General features: G+C 46.6%; 1 protein-coding gene across 1 annotated transcript in view; it reads left to right on the forward strand.

The window, feature by feature from the left end:
- Positions 1–16974, forward strand: part of PTPN14 (protein tyrosine phosphatase non-receptor type 14) — a 186664-nt gene that overhangs the window by 131666 nt on the left and 38024 nt on the right. The window contains exons 5-7 of the mRNA XM_069544951.1: positions 2433–2500; positions 12529–12599; positions 13550–13637. Coding sequence (XP_069401052.1) covers positions 2433–2500; positions 12529–12599; positions 13550–13637 — 227 coding nt within the window. The remainder of the gene's footprint in view (positions 1–2432; positions 2501–12528; positions 12600–13549; positions 13638–16974) is intronic.

The following is a 16974-nucleotide window of genomic DNA, read 5'->3' on the forward strand; positions in this document are numbered from 1 at the left end:
AGATCTGATGGGTCCCTCATCTTCCAATTGGGTCTTTCTCCTTTAAGTGCTTCCTTTTCTTCTTCTTCTTTTTTTAACTCTCTATTTTCCCCTCTCACTCTTCCATCATTGGGCTCATTACAAGCATCCTGGTTATTGGAGGGACCTCAGTGATCACTTTTAGGCTGAAGGAAGTTGGTGAACTTACTCTGGGGTCCTTTTACTTGGATTCTTGAAGTTCGCTATTCAATCTGATGAAATCCTCTAGCTATAATATTTGTAGAATATTTTTTTCTGAGAACTTTCATTGGGCAGTTAGAAAGTCAAATCAAGAAAGATATAAGCTGTGACAAGTATGATAACAGATGACTGACCTTGGAAATAGGCAGAGCTGTCGGCCTTTGGTATTTCCAAATGCCTCACCTCAGCAATACATGAACCATGAACTTCCAGATGTTCAAGCTGGATTTAGAAAAGGCAGAGGAACCAGAGATCAAATTGCCAACATCTATCTGCTGGATCATGGAAAAAGCAAGAGAGTTCCAGGAAAACATCTATGTCTGCTTTATTGACTATGCCAAAGCCTTTGACTGTGTGGATCACAATCAACTGTGGAAAATTCTGAAAGAGATGGGGATACCAGACCACCTGACCTGCCTCTTGAGAAATCTGTATGCAGGTCAGGAAGCAACATTTAGAACTAGATATGGAACAACAGACTGGTTCCAAATAGGGAAAGGAGTACGTCAAGGCTGTATATTATCACCCTGCTTATTTAACTTCTATTCAGAGTACATCATGAGAAATGCTGGGCTGGAAGAAGCACAAGCTGGAATCAAGATTGCTGGGAGAAATATCAATAACCTCAGATATGCAGATGACACACCCTTATGGCAGAAAGTGAAGAGAAACTAAAAAGCCTCTTGATGAAAGTGAAAGAGGAGAGTAAAAAGTTGGCTTAAAGCTCAACATTCAGAAAATGAAGATCATGGCATCTGGTCTCATCACTTCATGGGAAATAGATGGGGAAACAGTGGAAACAGTGTCAGACTTTATTTTGGGGGCTCTAAAATCACTGCAGATGGTGACTGCAGCCATGAAATTAAAAGACACTTACTCCTTGGAAGGAAAGTTATGACCAATCTAGAGAGCGTATTCAAAAGCAGGGACATTACTTTGCCAACAAAGGTCCATCTAGTCAAGGCTATGGTTTTTCCAGTAGTCATGTAGGATGTGAGAGTTGGACTGTGAAGAAAGCTGAGTGCCGAAAAATTGATGGTTTTGAACTGTGGCGTTGGGGAAGACTCTTGAGAGTCCCTTGGACTGCGAGGAGATCCAACCAGTCCATTCTAAAGGAAATCAGTCTTGGGTGTTCTTTGGAAGGACTGATGCTAAAGCTGAAACTCCAGTACTTTGGCCACCTCATGTGAAGAGTTGACTCATTGGAAAAGACTCTAGGAGGGATTGGGGACAGGAGGAGAAGGGGACGACAGAGGATGAGATGGCTGGATGGCATCACCACCTCAATGGACATGAGTTTGAATGAACTCCGGGAGTTGGTGATGGACAGGGAGGCCTGGCTTGCTGCGATTCATGGGGTTGCAAAGAGTCGGACACGACTGAGCGACTGAACTGGACTGAACACCTTATAATTACTTGTAGGAATTTATACATACTTGTATGTGCAACCTTGCCTTCTTGGTAACGTCTTTACACTGGCCTTCTGTGTGGATCCTTTATTCTTGGTACCTTAAAGATGTCTGGATCCATTTCTACCTGAAAGTGAACATTTAACATGAAATTTAAATATCATACTGTTTTGATTTTTGTTGTTGTTGTTGTTGAGAGCAAATAGGATAAGATGCAAGACATTTATTGATTTATGATAGAGGTTCTCTGTATTCATTTTATGTGTGTTCAGACTTACAATTGTGAGATGAAAACAGGACAAAACGGAATTCGGGGCATCTTGTAACACATGGAGTTGTTTAGGAGGTGTAAAAATTTGCAGCGTTGCTTGCCAAGGATGATTTACAGTGGGAATTTCCAGCTGCAAATATATGAAGAGATGCAGATGGGTTTGGCTCTTCAGTTCTCAAAATTAACCTTGTTTTAAAAAGTCCCCTTGGCAGATAGTCTAAAGATCTGTGTTGGCACGTATTTCATAAAAGATAAATATAGTTTGTTTTAAATTCTTAAAATAGATTAAGAATCACTTTCAAATGTCTCTGTTCTTTCTAGAAAATATGTTGCAGTGCTTGCCTGCTGATATTTACATTATTGCTATGTAAAAGTGGTAGTAATAGCAAACCCATCTTGGCACTGTTTGTATTTAATACTAGTGCAGAAATAGGATGAGGTGAGAAGAGTAAATATGGTAATAAGTTTACCCTATTTTATCCCATCTTTAATGTCATATAATAAAGACTACACTCCCCCCCTTTTCTTTTCAGCTGATTTTGGAGATTATAATCAGTTTGATTCTCAAGATTTCCTCAGAGAATATGTACTGTTTCCTATGGTAAGTGTATCTTCCTTATTCTTAATTCATGTTCTGTCTTCTTTGGATATTTAATTCTTTCCTTCGAAGATCTCAGAGGAATTTACACATGTATTCCCTGAGAAGAATGTCCCTGCATTTATGGAGATGAGTTTTATAAGACCCTGAGAAAAATAAAGATGCCTTTTCTTACCTCTTAAGAACCCTTCCCTGCCTCATACACTAGCCTTGAGTACTGAGCGCGCTCTTCCTTTTTTTTTTAAATATTTGCGTGTTTATTTGGCTGCACCAGGTCTTAGTCGCGGCATGTGAGCTCTTGTTGTGGCATGTGGTGTCTAGTTTCCTGACCCGGAATCGAACCTGGGCCCCTGCATTGGGAGCTCAGAGTCTTAGCCACTGGAGCCCCAGGAAAGTCCCTCTCTTTCCTTCTGAGCTGCTCAGCTTGGTCCCACTCCAGAGCCTCTGTCCCATCAGTCCTCTGTCTGGAATGTTCTGCCCCAGGTCCTCCTGTGACTGCTCCTTCAGATCTTGATTCAAATACCGCCTCCTTGTCCTTGACTGCCTGTAGGACACACTCCACCCATCCAGCACTTCCTGCTAAATCCCCTTTTATATGCATACTTTAGAGCTCTCCCAGGATCTAAAGGTGTTCCTTCTTTCCTTCATTTTTATTGTCAGCTGAAATGTCTTCTCAATGGTGCTTAAACAGGGGGCTTCTCTGTCTTGTCCATGGTTGTCTGGTTCATAATTTTGTGCTCACGTGGGTTTGTTGAAAGAGTCTATGAATTAAAATGTCCATTCTAGGGTTAAATTAGGGATGAGGCTAGGTTTTTATTCTTGGGAAAGTTTTGGTAGCTTTGGAGTAATTGAGAAGAGTTTTCATCAGGAAAGTTAAAATATTTGAAAAGCCATCTTAGGGAAAAGCCATGCCCACTCCAACATTCAGCTCTGATTTTATAAATCATGGTCATTCACCACTTTGTGTGTGTGTGCATGCTCAAAGCACTGATCTGGGTTTGCAAAATCTGAATGCAAATCCAAGTGTGATAAAATATGATCAGGATTTTATGTAGGGAGAGGTTACCTGTGTTTTGGGCTTGAGGGACTAATGGTGTGTGAACTGCATCTTAAAAGATGAGCAGCAGTGTGGCAGGTGGTGGTCAGGGCAAGCAAGGGATGCTCTAGACAGAGGGAGGAGGAGCAGAGGTGAGGTGGCAGGCGTGACTGGATAGGAGTCAGCTGGCCATCCTGATGGCCACTCAGGGGAGCGGCAGTAGAGAAACCGGAAACATCTGAGGGGTTCAAATGTGTGGGCTCCGTCCAGGGGTTCACAGACCCCACACTTTGAGAACTGCTGGATTACAGCAATGAGACTTTTTGCAGGAGGATGTCGGATGAGTGTTCTTGGCATGACATAGGAATTAGGTGTTGGTCCGTGTATCTCAGATGGTAAAGAATCTGCCTGCAGTGCGGGAGACCCAGGTTCAATTCCCAGGTCGGGGAAGATCCCCTGGAGAAGGGAATGGCTACCCATTCCAATGTTCTTGCCTGGAGAATCCCATGGACAGAGGAGCCTGGTACAGTCCACGGGGTTGCAAAAGGCTGGACACGACTGAGCGACTATCACTACTACACTATACGATAGAAACAAAAAAACCAACACGAGATATTTTGAAAGTGCAATGGGCAGAGCTTGGCATCTAACCTACTGTGGCCTCTGAGAGAGAATTGAGTGTCTGGAGACAAAGGTATTAAGTTTTGAGAGGCTAGAAATTATCTGTGTTAGTGCATGAGAGGAATCTAAATTAGTCCCAAGTTAAAAACTTTAAAATTTTTTTTTATAGAATTCTTAAAGGTTAGTTTCAGTTTACAATTATTACAAAATCTTGGCTGTGTTCCCCATATTGTACAATACATTCTTGAGCCTGTCTTTTGTCCAGTAATCTGTACCTCCCACTCCTCCACCCCCATGTTGTTCCTCTTCCCTCCCTCGGCTGATCACCACTGGTTTGTTCTGTGTGTCTGAGTCTGCTTCCTTTTGCTATGTTCAGTACTTTGCCGTATTTTTTTAGATTCCGTATATGAGTGATATCAGACAGTATTTGTCTTTCTCTGCCTGACATGTTTCACTTAGCATAACACTCTCCAAAGCCATCTACATTGCTGCACATGGCACAAGTTTGTTCTTTTTATGGCTGCGTTACCTGTGTCGTGTGTGTGTGTGTGTGTGCATGCACGTGTGCGCCTGCCACATCTTCTCTATCCATTCATGTGCTGATGGACGTGTGTGTGTGTGTGTGTGCGTGTACGCATGGCACATCTTCTCCAACCATTCATCTGCTCATGGACGTGTGTGTGTGTGTGCGTGTGCACACGCATGTGCTTAGCACATCTCCATCCATTCATCTGCTGATGGACGTGTGTGTGTGTGTGTGTGTGTGTGCATGCACGTGTGCACCTGCCACATCTTCTCTATCCATGTGCTGATGGACGTGTGTGTGCGTGCGCGTGCATGTGCTTAGCACATCTTCTCCATCCATTCATCTGCTGACGGACGTGTGTGTGTGTGTGTGCGTGTGCATGGCACATCTTCTCCATCCATTCATCTGCTGACAGATGTGTGTGTGTGTACGTGCAATGTGTGTGCACTTGCCGCATCTTCTCTATCCATTCATCTGCTCATGGACGTGTGTGTGTGCGTGCGCGTGCACACGCGTGTGCTTAGCACATCTCCATTCATCTGCTGATGGACGTGTGTGTGTGTGCACGTGTGCACATGAGTGTGCTTGCCACATCTTCTCCATTCATCTGCTGATGGATGTGTGTGTGCACGCGTGCACGTGAGTGTGCTTGCCACATCTCTATCCATTCATCTGCTGATGGACGTGTGTGTGTGTGTGCATGCACGCACATGCGTGAGTGTGCTTGCCGCATCTTCTCTATCCATTCATCTGCTGATGGACGTGTGTGTGTGCGCGCGTGCGCACGAGTGTGCTTGCCACATCTCCATTCATCTGCTGATGGACGTGTGTGTGTGTGCGCGTGTGTGCGTGCGTGTGAGTGTGCTTGCCACATCTCCATTCATCTGCTGATGGACGTGTGTGTGTGTGTGCGCGTGCGTGCGTGCGTGTGAGTGTGCTTGCCACATCTCCATTCATCTGCTGATGGACGTGTGTGTGTGTGCACGTGCGTGCGTGCGTGTGAGTGTGCTTGCCACATCTTCTCTATCCATTCCTCTGCTGATGGACGTGTGTGCGTGCATGCGTGCACACATGCGTGAGTGTGCTTGCCACATCTTCTCTGTCCATTCCTCTGCTGATGGACCTGTGTGTGCACGCACGCACGTGAATGTGCTTGCCACATCTCTATCCATTCATCTGCTGATGGACATGTGTGTGTGTGTGCACATACACGTGCATGAGTGTGCTTGCCACATCCTCTCTATCCATTCATCTGCTGATGGACGTGTGTGTGTGCGCATGTGTGCGCGTGAGTGTGCTTGCCACATCCTCTCTATCCATTCATCTGCTGATGGACGTGTGTGTGTGCACATGTGTGCGCGTGAGTGTGCTTGCCGCATCTTCTCTATCCATTCATCTGCTGATGGACGTGTGTGTGTGCGCATGTGTGCGCGTGAGTGTGCTTGCCACATCCTCTCTATCCATTCATCTGCTGATGGACGTGTGTGTGCGCATGTGTGCACGTGAGTGTGCTTGCCGCATCTCTATCCATTCATGTGCTGATGGACGTGTGTGTGTGCACATGTGTGCGCGTGAGTGTGCTTGCCACATCTTCTCCATTCATCTGCTGATGGACGTGTGTGTGTGTGCATGCACGCATGCGTGTGAGTGTGCTTGCCGCATCTTCTCTGTCCATTCATCTGCTGATGGACGTGTGTGTGTGCGCATGTGTGCGCGTGAGTGTGCTTGCCGCATCTTCTCTATCCAGTCATCTGCTGATGGACGTGTGTGTGTGCGCATGTGTGCGCGTGAGTGTGCTTGCCGCATCTTCTCTATCCAGTCATCTGCTGATGGACGCGTGTGTGTGCGCGTGTGCCTGCCGCGTCTTCTCTGTACATTCATGTGCTGATGGATGCGTGTGTGTGCACGTGCGTGTGCTTGGCACATCTTCTCTATCCATTCATCTGCTGATGGGCGTCTAGGTTGTTTCTGTAGATTGTCAGGGGCTTCTTCCCTGGTGGCTCAGGCACCAAAGAATCCACCTGCAAAGCGGGAGACCTGGATTCGATCCCTGGGTTGGGAAGATCCCCTGGAGGAGGGCACGGCAAGCCACTTCAGTATTCTTGCCTGGAGAATCCTCATGGATGGAGGAGCCGTGGTGAGTCCGTGGCAAAGAGTTGAACACAACTGAGCGGCTGAGCAGAGCACACAGTTTGTCAGCTGTAAATATTGCTGCTGTGGACTTTTCGGTGCATGTATCTTTTAGAATTAGTGTTTTTGTTTTTTCCAAGTACATACCCAGGAGTGGAATGGCTGGGTCATGTAATGGTTTTTTTAATGTCTTAAGGAAGCTCTATACCGTTTCCTGCAGTGGCTACGGAAGTTTGCATTCCCGCCTACAGTATACAAGGGTTCTCTTTTCTCTAAATTCATCTGAACCTTAACCTTAGTCTTCTGAATTAGGGAAATACTGCAAGATCTCTAACTTTTTATGAGTAGCTCTGTCTTTAGTCTTATTCCAAGATAAGAGCAGTATTATCTGCTGGACCTGCTGTTTTTGGTACCTTATTAATTCCACTGATTAAATCAACCTCTGTTCAAAGAGATTTGCAGATCACTTAGCAGAGAAGTTCTGCATGAAACTTGGTGTCCATGTCTCTGACATCTCAGAAGTTCACCTCAAAAGTCAGGATATTTTCCTGTGTGCGTGGTGGAAGGAAAAATGAAGCTCATTCCTCAGAATTTTACAGTGTGCGTGGTTGTGTCAAATGAAGGTGATGAACTTGATCATTTTCTATAATTTCTTTCCTTTTTCTTTACCTTTCTCTCATTAAAGATCTCTGCCACATAGCCTTTAGGCAGAGGCCAGGAGAATATTCAGAGTTGATTTCCAGCATGAGATGTGTGCATTTGTGGATGGTAAAATGCTTTGACAGGTTTAAGTGCTGTGAAGCAGTAAAGGAGTTAGTTTGTACATATCATATCTTTTTCAGAATAAAACCTATCTCCACTTGTCTCTAAGCAGATTGGATATTAAAATAGCCCAGACCTCATTCAGTTTCATTATGGACAGACAGATATTGGTGGTGGTGTTCTTGGGTCGAAAACTTCCCCTTTTGGGATAGTAGCTACTAGTGATGGGTGCCTATTTACAGTCAGATTGAAATGAATTAACCTTAAATAAAATTTTAAATTTAGTTCCTCAGTTGCATAAGATACATTTTAAAAAATGCTCAATAGCCACCTGTGGCTCATGGCTACTGTCTGGAACATTTCCATTGTTCCAGAAAGTCCTGTTGGGCACTGTTGAGGATGAAGTGGCAGAAGCTGATGTCGGCCTGTATGTGTGAATCGTGAATATTCCTTGGCTTTTGTCATCAGTCATGTATCTTCTAGGGCTTCCCTGGTAGCTCAGCTGGGAAAGAATCTGCCTGCAATGCAGGAGACCCTGGTTCGATTCCTGGGTCAGGAAGATCCCCTGGAGAAGGGATAGGCTACCCACTGTAGTATTCTTGGGTTTCCCTGGTAGCTCAGAGGGTAAAGAATCCCCTTGCAGTGTGGGAGATCTGGGTTCAGCCCCTGGGTTGGGAAGATCCCCTGGAGGGAGGGCATGGCAACCCATGCCAGTAATTGTGTCTGGAAAATCCCATGGACAGAGAAGCCTGGTGGGCTACAGTCCATGGGATGGCCAAGAGTCAGGCACAGCTGAGCGATTAAGCACAGCACAGCGCGTGTCTTTCCTTCCACCACACCCCCCACCCCTGTTGTATTCTGGATGCACTGTGGCCCGTGGTCAGGCGGTCTAGAGTGTATTCTGGATGCACCGTGGCCCGTGGTCAGGCGGTCTAGAGTGTATTCTGGATGCACTGTGGCCCATGGTCAGGCGGTCTAGAGTGTATTCTGGATGCACTGTGGCCCGTGGTCAGGCGGTCTAGAGTGTATTCTGGATGCACTGTGGCCCATGGTCAGGCGGTCTAGAATATAGGGGTTAAGTGTTCAGTGCCTGTACCCTGGCTGTGCCATTTACTGGCTGGACAAACTTGGGCACGTTATTTAGCCAAAGACTCCATTTTCTCATGTAAAAGTGAGGATGACAAGCCTGATCTGATTGTGAGGATAAAAGGAGAGAATGCATGATGTGAAGTGCTTCGTTTGGCACACGGTAAATTCTCAGTATGTTTATTCATTCATCACTGTCGTCGTCATTCATGTTATCATCATCATCAGCGTATTTTTCTGTCTCAGGCAAGCACAGGATGCTGAAGTGCATGTTTTCTAGGCATGAATACTCTGTGCTATTTGAAATGTGAGCAGACAGAGGACAAGCAGAGGGTATCAGTGATCACTCAGCAGCTTTGTGTAGTTCAGACTCTACTCAGTACTCCATAATGGCCTATGTGGGAAAAGAATGTAAAAATGAGTGGATATATGTATATATGCAACTCAGGGGACCCAGGTTCAATCCCTGGGTGGAGAAGATCCCCTGGAGAAGGAAATGGCAACCCACTCCAGTACTCTTGCCTGGAAGATCCCATGGATGGAGGAGCCTGGTGGGCTGCAGTCCATGGAGTTGCAAAGAGCTGACACGAATGAGTGGCTAAACAGCAGCAATAACAAAATGTAAGGAAGACAGTAGGCAGATTCTGGTAAGGGCTACGGGAGAGACACACAGGGCCGAAGATATAGCTCCAGAATGGGAAAGGCTTCTGTCCTGCCGGGGCAAACATGGAAGCCTTGTCCAGGGAGTGGTAGGTGTAATGGACCTCAAAGACGTCAGGGTGAGATGTGAAAGCGGTTTGTGTTGGGAATAGTTGGCCTGAGGTTACAAACTCTTGGGAGAAGAGGTCTGAAGGGACGTCTGGGTCGCCCTGAAGCGCGGTCTGAATGCCAGGCCCAGGTGGTGACCTGATTGAGCAGGCGGTGGGGAGCCATGGCAGGTTGTACACTTTCTGCTGGGTTCCACTAGTGCTTTCAAAGGGAAGAATGCATTCCTTTGGTGGGGGAGGGAACCAGGGATGAATGGCTGTGTTTGATCTCATAAAGCCACTGAAATTTGTCAAATGGCATTTCTGCGGCTGAGCAAAAGAACAAAGTTAAGTACACAGGGCGCTCCCCAGGTGTGCAGCTGTGTGCAGGCTCGTTCCCCCCCATTTTTCATCCCAGCTCAGCCGCTCTGGCCCAGCCCAGTGGCAGGGCCACATGCCTCAGGGAGGCCTGGATGCAGATGGAGCTGGTAGGGTTGAGTACAATAGTGGAGGGTCCCTTTGGACTTTTTCTTCTTTCAGAGAATCGGAGACAGCGGTTTACTAGAGCACTCTTTGATCTTCACTTAGCTTTATTTTATCCTATTGTGCCACGCCTTTTATTGGCTTTTCAAAATTAATATCGAGTTATCCCTGGTCCTCGGTAGCCAGATGTATACCCAGAGCTAGATTTCTAAGCCATGTAGCATCTTTGTGATCCCACAGCGTAAAACTGAAAACGTTAAGCTTTATTTCCTAACATGGACTTGAGTTGCTTCAAGTGGGTGGCTAAACAGACAACAGCAAATGAAACAGCTCACCTATGAAAAATAAGAGCTGCCGGTAATTCCCTCAGTCTTCTCTAAGGTGTCTCAGGACCATCTGCAGAGCTCTAAGAATTTTGCAGAGCTCTAGCATTTTGCAACTTTAAAAACATTCTGATTTTTTTTCTTTTTTTTTTTTTTTTACAATTTCATCATTTGAGATGGGATGTTTCTTACAGTTTTGAGATGTACCTTCTTGGGGATAGTGTTTCATGAAAAGTGGCTGAAGTGGAGGTAATCTTTATGTACATGATATTTTACAACCAAGGGAATGAGGCATTTTGGATGGTTTGAAAGCATCAGCCTTCACCGCCTCACACCCCGCCCCCACCCCCAAGTGGCTGTGATGAGCCTCGGAGGGCCTCCCTGGGACACACAGCTCACACAGCCCTCCACTGGGGCTCAGAGGAGGATAGAACTTCCCAGGTTGCTGCCTAGGAAAGGCAGAGACAGCAGGGTTCCTGGCTGGAGCCACCCACAGGATAAGCTTTAGAATCACCATGCCAGTCAGTGTCTCAGGAACCGACTGGTCTCCCCGTCTTGGATTTATGCCTCCAGACTCCATCTCACTTTCCCAGTAGGTGTTTAACAAGCTCTGTAAATACTCACACTGTCCTAGAAGGGGAGTTGAGAAGCCCTGTGTCCAGTTGACTCTACTCCCAAAGGAGCTGGCACAACACTGGTCCAGGGGCCTGGGGTTTATCTGGTTGAGACGCCAGCTGGTTAGCTCCCCAGCTGTTATCTTCCGGAGCTCCCTTGAGGTAGTTTAGCTATCGTGGCCTCTTTTGCTCCCAAGGCCCTGCCAAGTAGCCTCTGAATGAGCCTGCTTTGCCTAAAGTGGCTCTGAATTAGTTTGCTGGGATTGAGCCAGTGGATAAGAAGGTCAGGCACTGTCCCTTCCTGGGCTCAATTTTTGAGGAAATGATGGCCTGGAAACTCATTTGCCTGTATATCCTCACATTTCTGTTAAAAATGCATAGGCACTTACAAAGCATTTTTTTTTTTTTTGCCGTGCCAGGTGGCATGCAGGATCGTAGTTCTCCAAGTAGGGGTCAGACCCGCGCCCCCTGCATTGGGAGTGTGGAGTCTGAACCATTGGACTACCAGGGAGGTCCCTTACAAAGCGTTTTAAATAAAAGTCTGAGAGACAGGCAGATAGGGAAGAAGAAGCAAAATGAAAAAGAGCTATTCTTAGGCCCTCCAGAGTTTAAGTGGCAACCCCAAATATGCCTTGGAGTAGCCTAAGTTATAATGCAGAGCCCTGTTACAAAAGTGAACACGAACCTCTGTTCTAAAAATGACAACCTTTAATTCAAAGGAATAAAAGGAGCAAAACAGAAAGACAGACATAGACATAGAGGACACATATATGGACACCAAGCAGGGAGAAGGGGGTGGGATGAATTGGGAGATTGGGATTAACATATACACACTACAGTGTATAAAGCAGGTAACTAGCGAGAACCTGCTGCATAGCACAGGGACCTCTGCTCATGCTCAGTGGTGACCTCAGTGGGATGAAAATCCAAACAAGAGGGGGCATCTGTATGCTGCTGCTGCTGCTGCAAAGTCGCTTTAGTTGTGTCCGATTCTGTGAGACCCCATAGGCCACCAGTCTGTCTCCCACAGCCCACCAGTCTCCACCGTCCCTGGGGTTCTCCAGGCAAGAACACTGGAGTGGGTTGCCATTTCCTCCTCCAGTGCATGAAAGTGAAAAGTGAAAGTGAAGTCACTCAGTTGTGTCCAGCTCGTAGCGACCCCATGGACTGCAGCCTACCAGGCTCCTCCATCCATGGGATTTTCCAGGCAAGAGTACTGGAGTGGGATGCCATTGCCTTCTCCAAGGTATCTGTATACTTAAAGCTGATTTGGGTTTCCATAGTAGCTCAGATAGTAAAGAATCCGCTTGCAATGCAGGAGACCCAGGTTCGATCCCTGGGTTGGTAAGATCCCCTGGAAAAGGGAATGGCTACCCATTCCAATATTCTTGCCTGGGAAACCCTATGGACAGAGGAGCCTGGCGGGCTGCAGTCCATGGACCACCAAGAGTCAGACATGACTGAGTGACTACCACTTTAACACTTTAAAGCTGATCTGCTTTGCTGTCCAGTAGAAACTAACACAACATTGTAAGGCCACTCTACTCCAGTAAAAAATTAACTTTAAAAGAAAAAGGAATTGCAGAGGAGTAAAGGGAGGTTGAGGAAGTGAGGCGGGTCAGGGATATCTTTTAGAAAAAAGGAGCGTGTTCAAGGCTTACGAGCAAAATTGCTAGGGACCTGAACTGCTTTCCATTTTGACAGGACTTGGCCCTGGAAGAAGCTGTTCTGGAGGAACTGACGCAGAAGGTGGCCCAGGAGCGCAAAGCCCACAGGTGAGGCAGGGCTGCCCGCTGTCCTGTCTGAGACAGGAGGTGGTGGCCCCCAGCCCGCAGCCTGCGGCTTGAGTCCGCGCAGTTCTGTTCCTTGTAGCAAGTGACTCAGCTCTGTTCTGAGAGTGCATGCAGACTGGAAAACTGTGCTCCCTGCCCCTACTCCCCTTTCTTTTTTTTCTCTTCCTTTTTTTTTCCTTTCTCCCCCCACCATCCCCCCTTTCCCCTGTTCTTTGACACCGGTAGACCCACGCTGATGTGGAGCTGTTGGCCAGAGGACTTCCTCTCTGTGACCTTCCTAAAACTCTGCTGCTGGACTTGGGAAGCCTGGGGCTGCCTGTGCTGAGTGTAGACCTCAAGAGCTACTTTGGGTGGGAAAGTCAAGGTCAGGGAGAAAAATGGTGAGATTCAGGTCATCACTGAGAGCTTGCTCAGGGCTGCTTGGAGCTCTTTGGGATGAATAGAAAATAAACAGCTTCCCTTCCAACTAAACCACCACCACTTCCAACCTCAGAGGATGTGTGCAGCGGTCCTGGACTCTCTTAACTTGGTTACTTGGCTCCCAAATTGTCATCCTCATAATCTTTTTCCTTTCTTCCTTCTTTTTTTCTTAACAGTGGAGATATTTTTCCCAGGTTGGAGAAAAATATTTTTTTTCAACCCCCCTCCAATGGTCAGCATTATTCACCAGGACTTCTGGATAATCCATGTTCATAGGGCTGGGGCTCTCAATTAAATGCTTTGCCTTCCTCTTATTATTCCCTGTTGAGTGAAAGATTACTGGGGGAAATGTTAATGAATTACTTAGCAATGCACCGTGCCCACAGTTGGGTGATGATGGCTTTTCTCAGAACTAAAGCCACGGTTCTGGAATTTGCCACCAGGAGGGTCGGGCCTTCCACTGATTTTATTGCCCTTAACCGTTTCCTCCTTTGATGCTCTTTTGGTTTTAGTGGAATCCTGCCAGCAGAAGCCGAGCTTATGTACATCAACGAGGTGGAACGTTTGGATGGATTTGGACAGGAGATCTTCCCTGTGAAGGTAGCATTCCCTGTCCTTGCTTCAGCTGTCTCAGAACAGCACAGGCATTTGGAAAACCAGTGTTGCTTGAGAGCAGAGAACCAGAAGGCTTGGCTTTCTCATTTCTACGTGGCATTAGTTAGCAAGTCCAATATACTTTAGTGAAAGCAAACCCTTTTCTGTTAATGGAGAGATTTTGAAGCTTTCCACAGTTCTCAGCAGACTATCTCAATTGTAAGACAGTGTTCTGAGTGAGTACCAACACCAGCCCATCTGGTGCTGAGAAGTTATCAAGGTCACAGCCAACGTTACAGCAGGACACGTAGCAAACGTCGCGTGTGCCTTAATACAGACCCTCCCTGGCAGTTTTCCTCCCCAGCCTTTTATTTTCTCTTCTTGGGGCTAATGCAGGGATAACTGTTTGTGAGGAAGAATGAAACATTTCCTGGATACAATCATACTTTATTTCTCTGGCTCTAGAGAGACTCTGTTGTGGATTTCCAGCCCCTTTGGTGTTTTCTGGAAAGTATGTGTAGGAAATGGTTATAAGCACATCCCACCCTTTGCAGCAGATTCACCTCCTGAAGTGAGGGTGTGGTGGTGGGGTCATGGTGCAAGGTCATCTATACAGCAGAGTCCATCATCCAAACTCATTTTCCTCTCTCTGCTGACCCACTTTACCAAAGACGGAGTTTTATCAGAAACCTAAAGCAACTGGCACATTTCAGCAATTTGGGAGACGCCTGCAATTTCAGCGTAAACATTTCACTCCAAACTGGCTCCACTGGCTGTTTTATAAGCGTTCTGTTCCCCCTCCGTTGCACGTTTGCAATTTGCCTTAATGAGAACTGCCCATGTGTATCAAGTAGAATCGAGCAGGGTGGCCGCAGCTTGCAAAAAAGGCTAAATGACTCTTTTTTAGATTTGTTTAATTTTCTTTTGCTTCTCTAATAGCTGCCCTTCATAGGGTTGTAATCCATTTTCCTTGCAATAATGCCTTATGAAGCCATCTGCATCCCACTTACATTTCAGCAGCCCATATATAGTCATGATATTTTGGAAAATCAGAGTAAACTTTTCTCCACTTCTAGAAAACCGACTTCTCAGGCCCTGGAAGTTGGAGGTTTGGTCGTGGGGGTCATTTGCTTGCGTGGTTTTTAGTCATTCTGAACTGTGGGAAACAGAGGCAGTGGAGACGGCGTTAAAATCTGCTGTGCTGGGTTCGGATGCATTTTTGAGTCTGTCCTTTAGTGGGAAAAGTACAGGGAGCTACCAGAGCTACTCCGAGTGGGCAGACGGGCTCGGCTGACTCACAGCCCGTGGGCGTAACTCCACTGGGCTGCTGCCTTTTTTCCTCCCCCACCGCATATCTGTTCATGACTCAGGTGACCACCTACAGACCACATGATTCCTGGTGGCCCAAGGATGAGGGGCAGGGTGGTGGTACCCATGGGGGCTGTGATGGAGCTGGCTGTAAGTGAAAAAGCACCTAGGGCAGCCTGCCCATGGTGACAGAGTCCCTCTGGGCTGGTTGGGTCCTTCTTGACCAAGGAAGGTTTCAAACATATGTTATGGATATGTCCCAGGGAGGACCGTTTAAGTTTAGTGTGGGGTTTTTTTCCCCCCCATAAGTGATTTCTCAAAAAATTTTTCAAGATTGGGGAGCAGGAATACCAGTGCATTTCCTGATAGGTCTTCCCTTGCCCTCCACAAACACGGGTGTCTGCAGCCTCCGTGGGCTCCTGTACTGTCGGAGCAGGTGGGCATGGAGGGAGGGAGCTTCTGGAATGGGTTACACGGGGTCTGGAGCCTCAGTCCTAGCTGCGTGTGCTGTTCTAACAGGGGTCTGGTCCGTGTTTTTTCATTGTCCCACGCTGATGGCCTGCTCCTCCCACATCCCCCTGCATCCTCCTCAACCTCTGCACCCACCTCCTGGCAGCGTCCCCAGGGAAGTCTTTCCACCAAATTTTCCTTTTTCTTCCCATCTCTACTTTGCCCATCTTCTTTTCCCGCATAGATTCTTTTTTTTTTTTTTTATCATGTAACTTACCTTTTAACCCCTTGTAATTACTGAGGCCCTCTCCCTACTCCCTAGTTCTTTCTCGCTCAGCTTTTGCCACCAGCAGTTGTCTTTCCCTTTCTCTCTCTCTGTGAGAAGAGTCCTACGTTAATGGAAAGTTTTGGGGAGGCGGGTTGAGAAGAGGTCCTTGAGAAGGGGGTCTTTGTGTCTTAAATGGGTATTCTGAGGAAGGTAGGGGTTTATTTTTTCTTTCTTGGGCTGAGTTGGACGTGTCTCTCCCCTCACTCCACAAAGAGGATGCCTCCCACGTGAAAGCAGGGGACTGGGTGACAGTTCGCTCACTTGATGCTGAGTCCTGCTCCTGCTCTGCTCTCAAGAACACTGGAAGCTGGGTTATGCTTTCCCAGGCAGGAGGTTGGAGGCACCTGAGTGGACCAACAGACAGGACTGAAGACAAGACCCCTGGCCTCTCCCAGACAGGGCCCAGCAGATTGCCCAGCAGTGAAGCTTACAGTCCATGTGCCCGTCCTGTGCTCACAAGGGTCCCAGCCAGTGTTTAGCCTCCCACTCTGGAGTGTGAATACATACCCAATCATACACCCCCGCAGGGTTGCCCCAATAGGAAAAACAGAGCAATGAGAATGAAGCATCCCGAAAGAGGCAGAGATTCTGCAGGGTGAAGGATTCCACCATCCCTCACGCTGTGAGCTTCAGGGATTTTACATATATATGTATAGGTATTTATATATATATTATGTATTACCTCATTGAAGGAATAGATTGCTTTTGAAAGAGAACATTTAGAAAATAAAAACTCTCAGAAATTTACAATACGATATCGGAATGGTAAACTTAATGGATAGGTTAGAAGAGAAAGAAAAATTTCACCCCAAAACCCAAAGTTATAGAACGTGGGTGGCAGGAGATAAAATTGGAGGGCCAGCCCAGATGTTCAGCATCTGAATAATGGGAGTTCTGAAAAGAGTGAACGGGGGAAACAGAAGGTAGTAATTTGAGAAAATATCCCAGAACTGAGGAACACGAGGTTCTAAATTGGAAGGCCAAGCATGGTGGATGCAAAAAGACACACTCTAGGGCTTTAAATGGTAGAAGCGGATGCCTTTAAAGGAGGGGAAATGGTAGGGCTGGGTCTGCTGCTGGCTGCTTTAAACAAGATCTAAAGAATATTAGATTCTTCAAATTATGTGCCTGTGTAATTGCACATATACAGTATGGATGTATAATCAAAATGTATGCACATGCAATTTTGATTTAAAAAAACCGCAAATACTAGGGTTAAAAAAGATATCAATAGATGCACATGAAAGAGATCTTAAC

The sequence above is a fragment of the Ovis canadensis genome, chromosome 12 (genome assembly GCF_042477335.2).
Source record: "Ovis canadensis isolate MfBH-ARS-UI-01 breed Bighorn chromosome 12, ARS-UI_OviCan_v2, whole genome shotgun sequence".
NCBI lineage: Eukaryota > Metazoa > Chordata > Mammalia > Artiodactyla > Bovidae > Ovis > Ovis canadensis.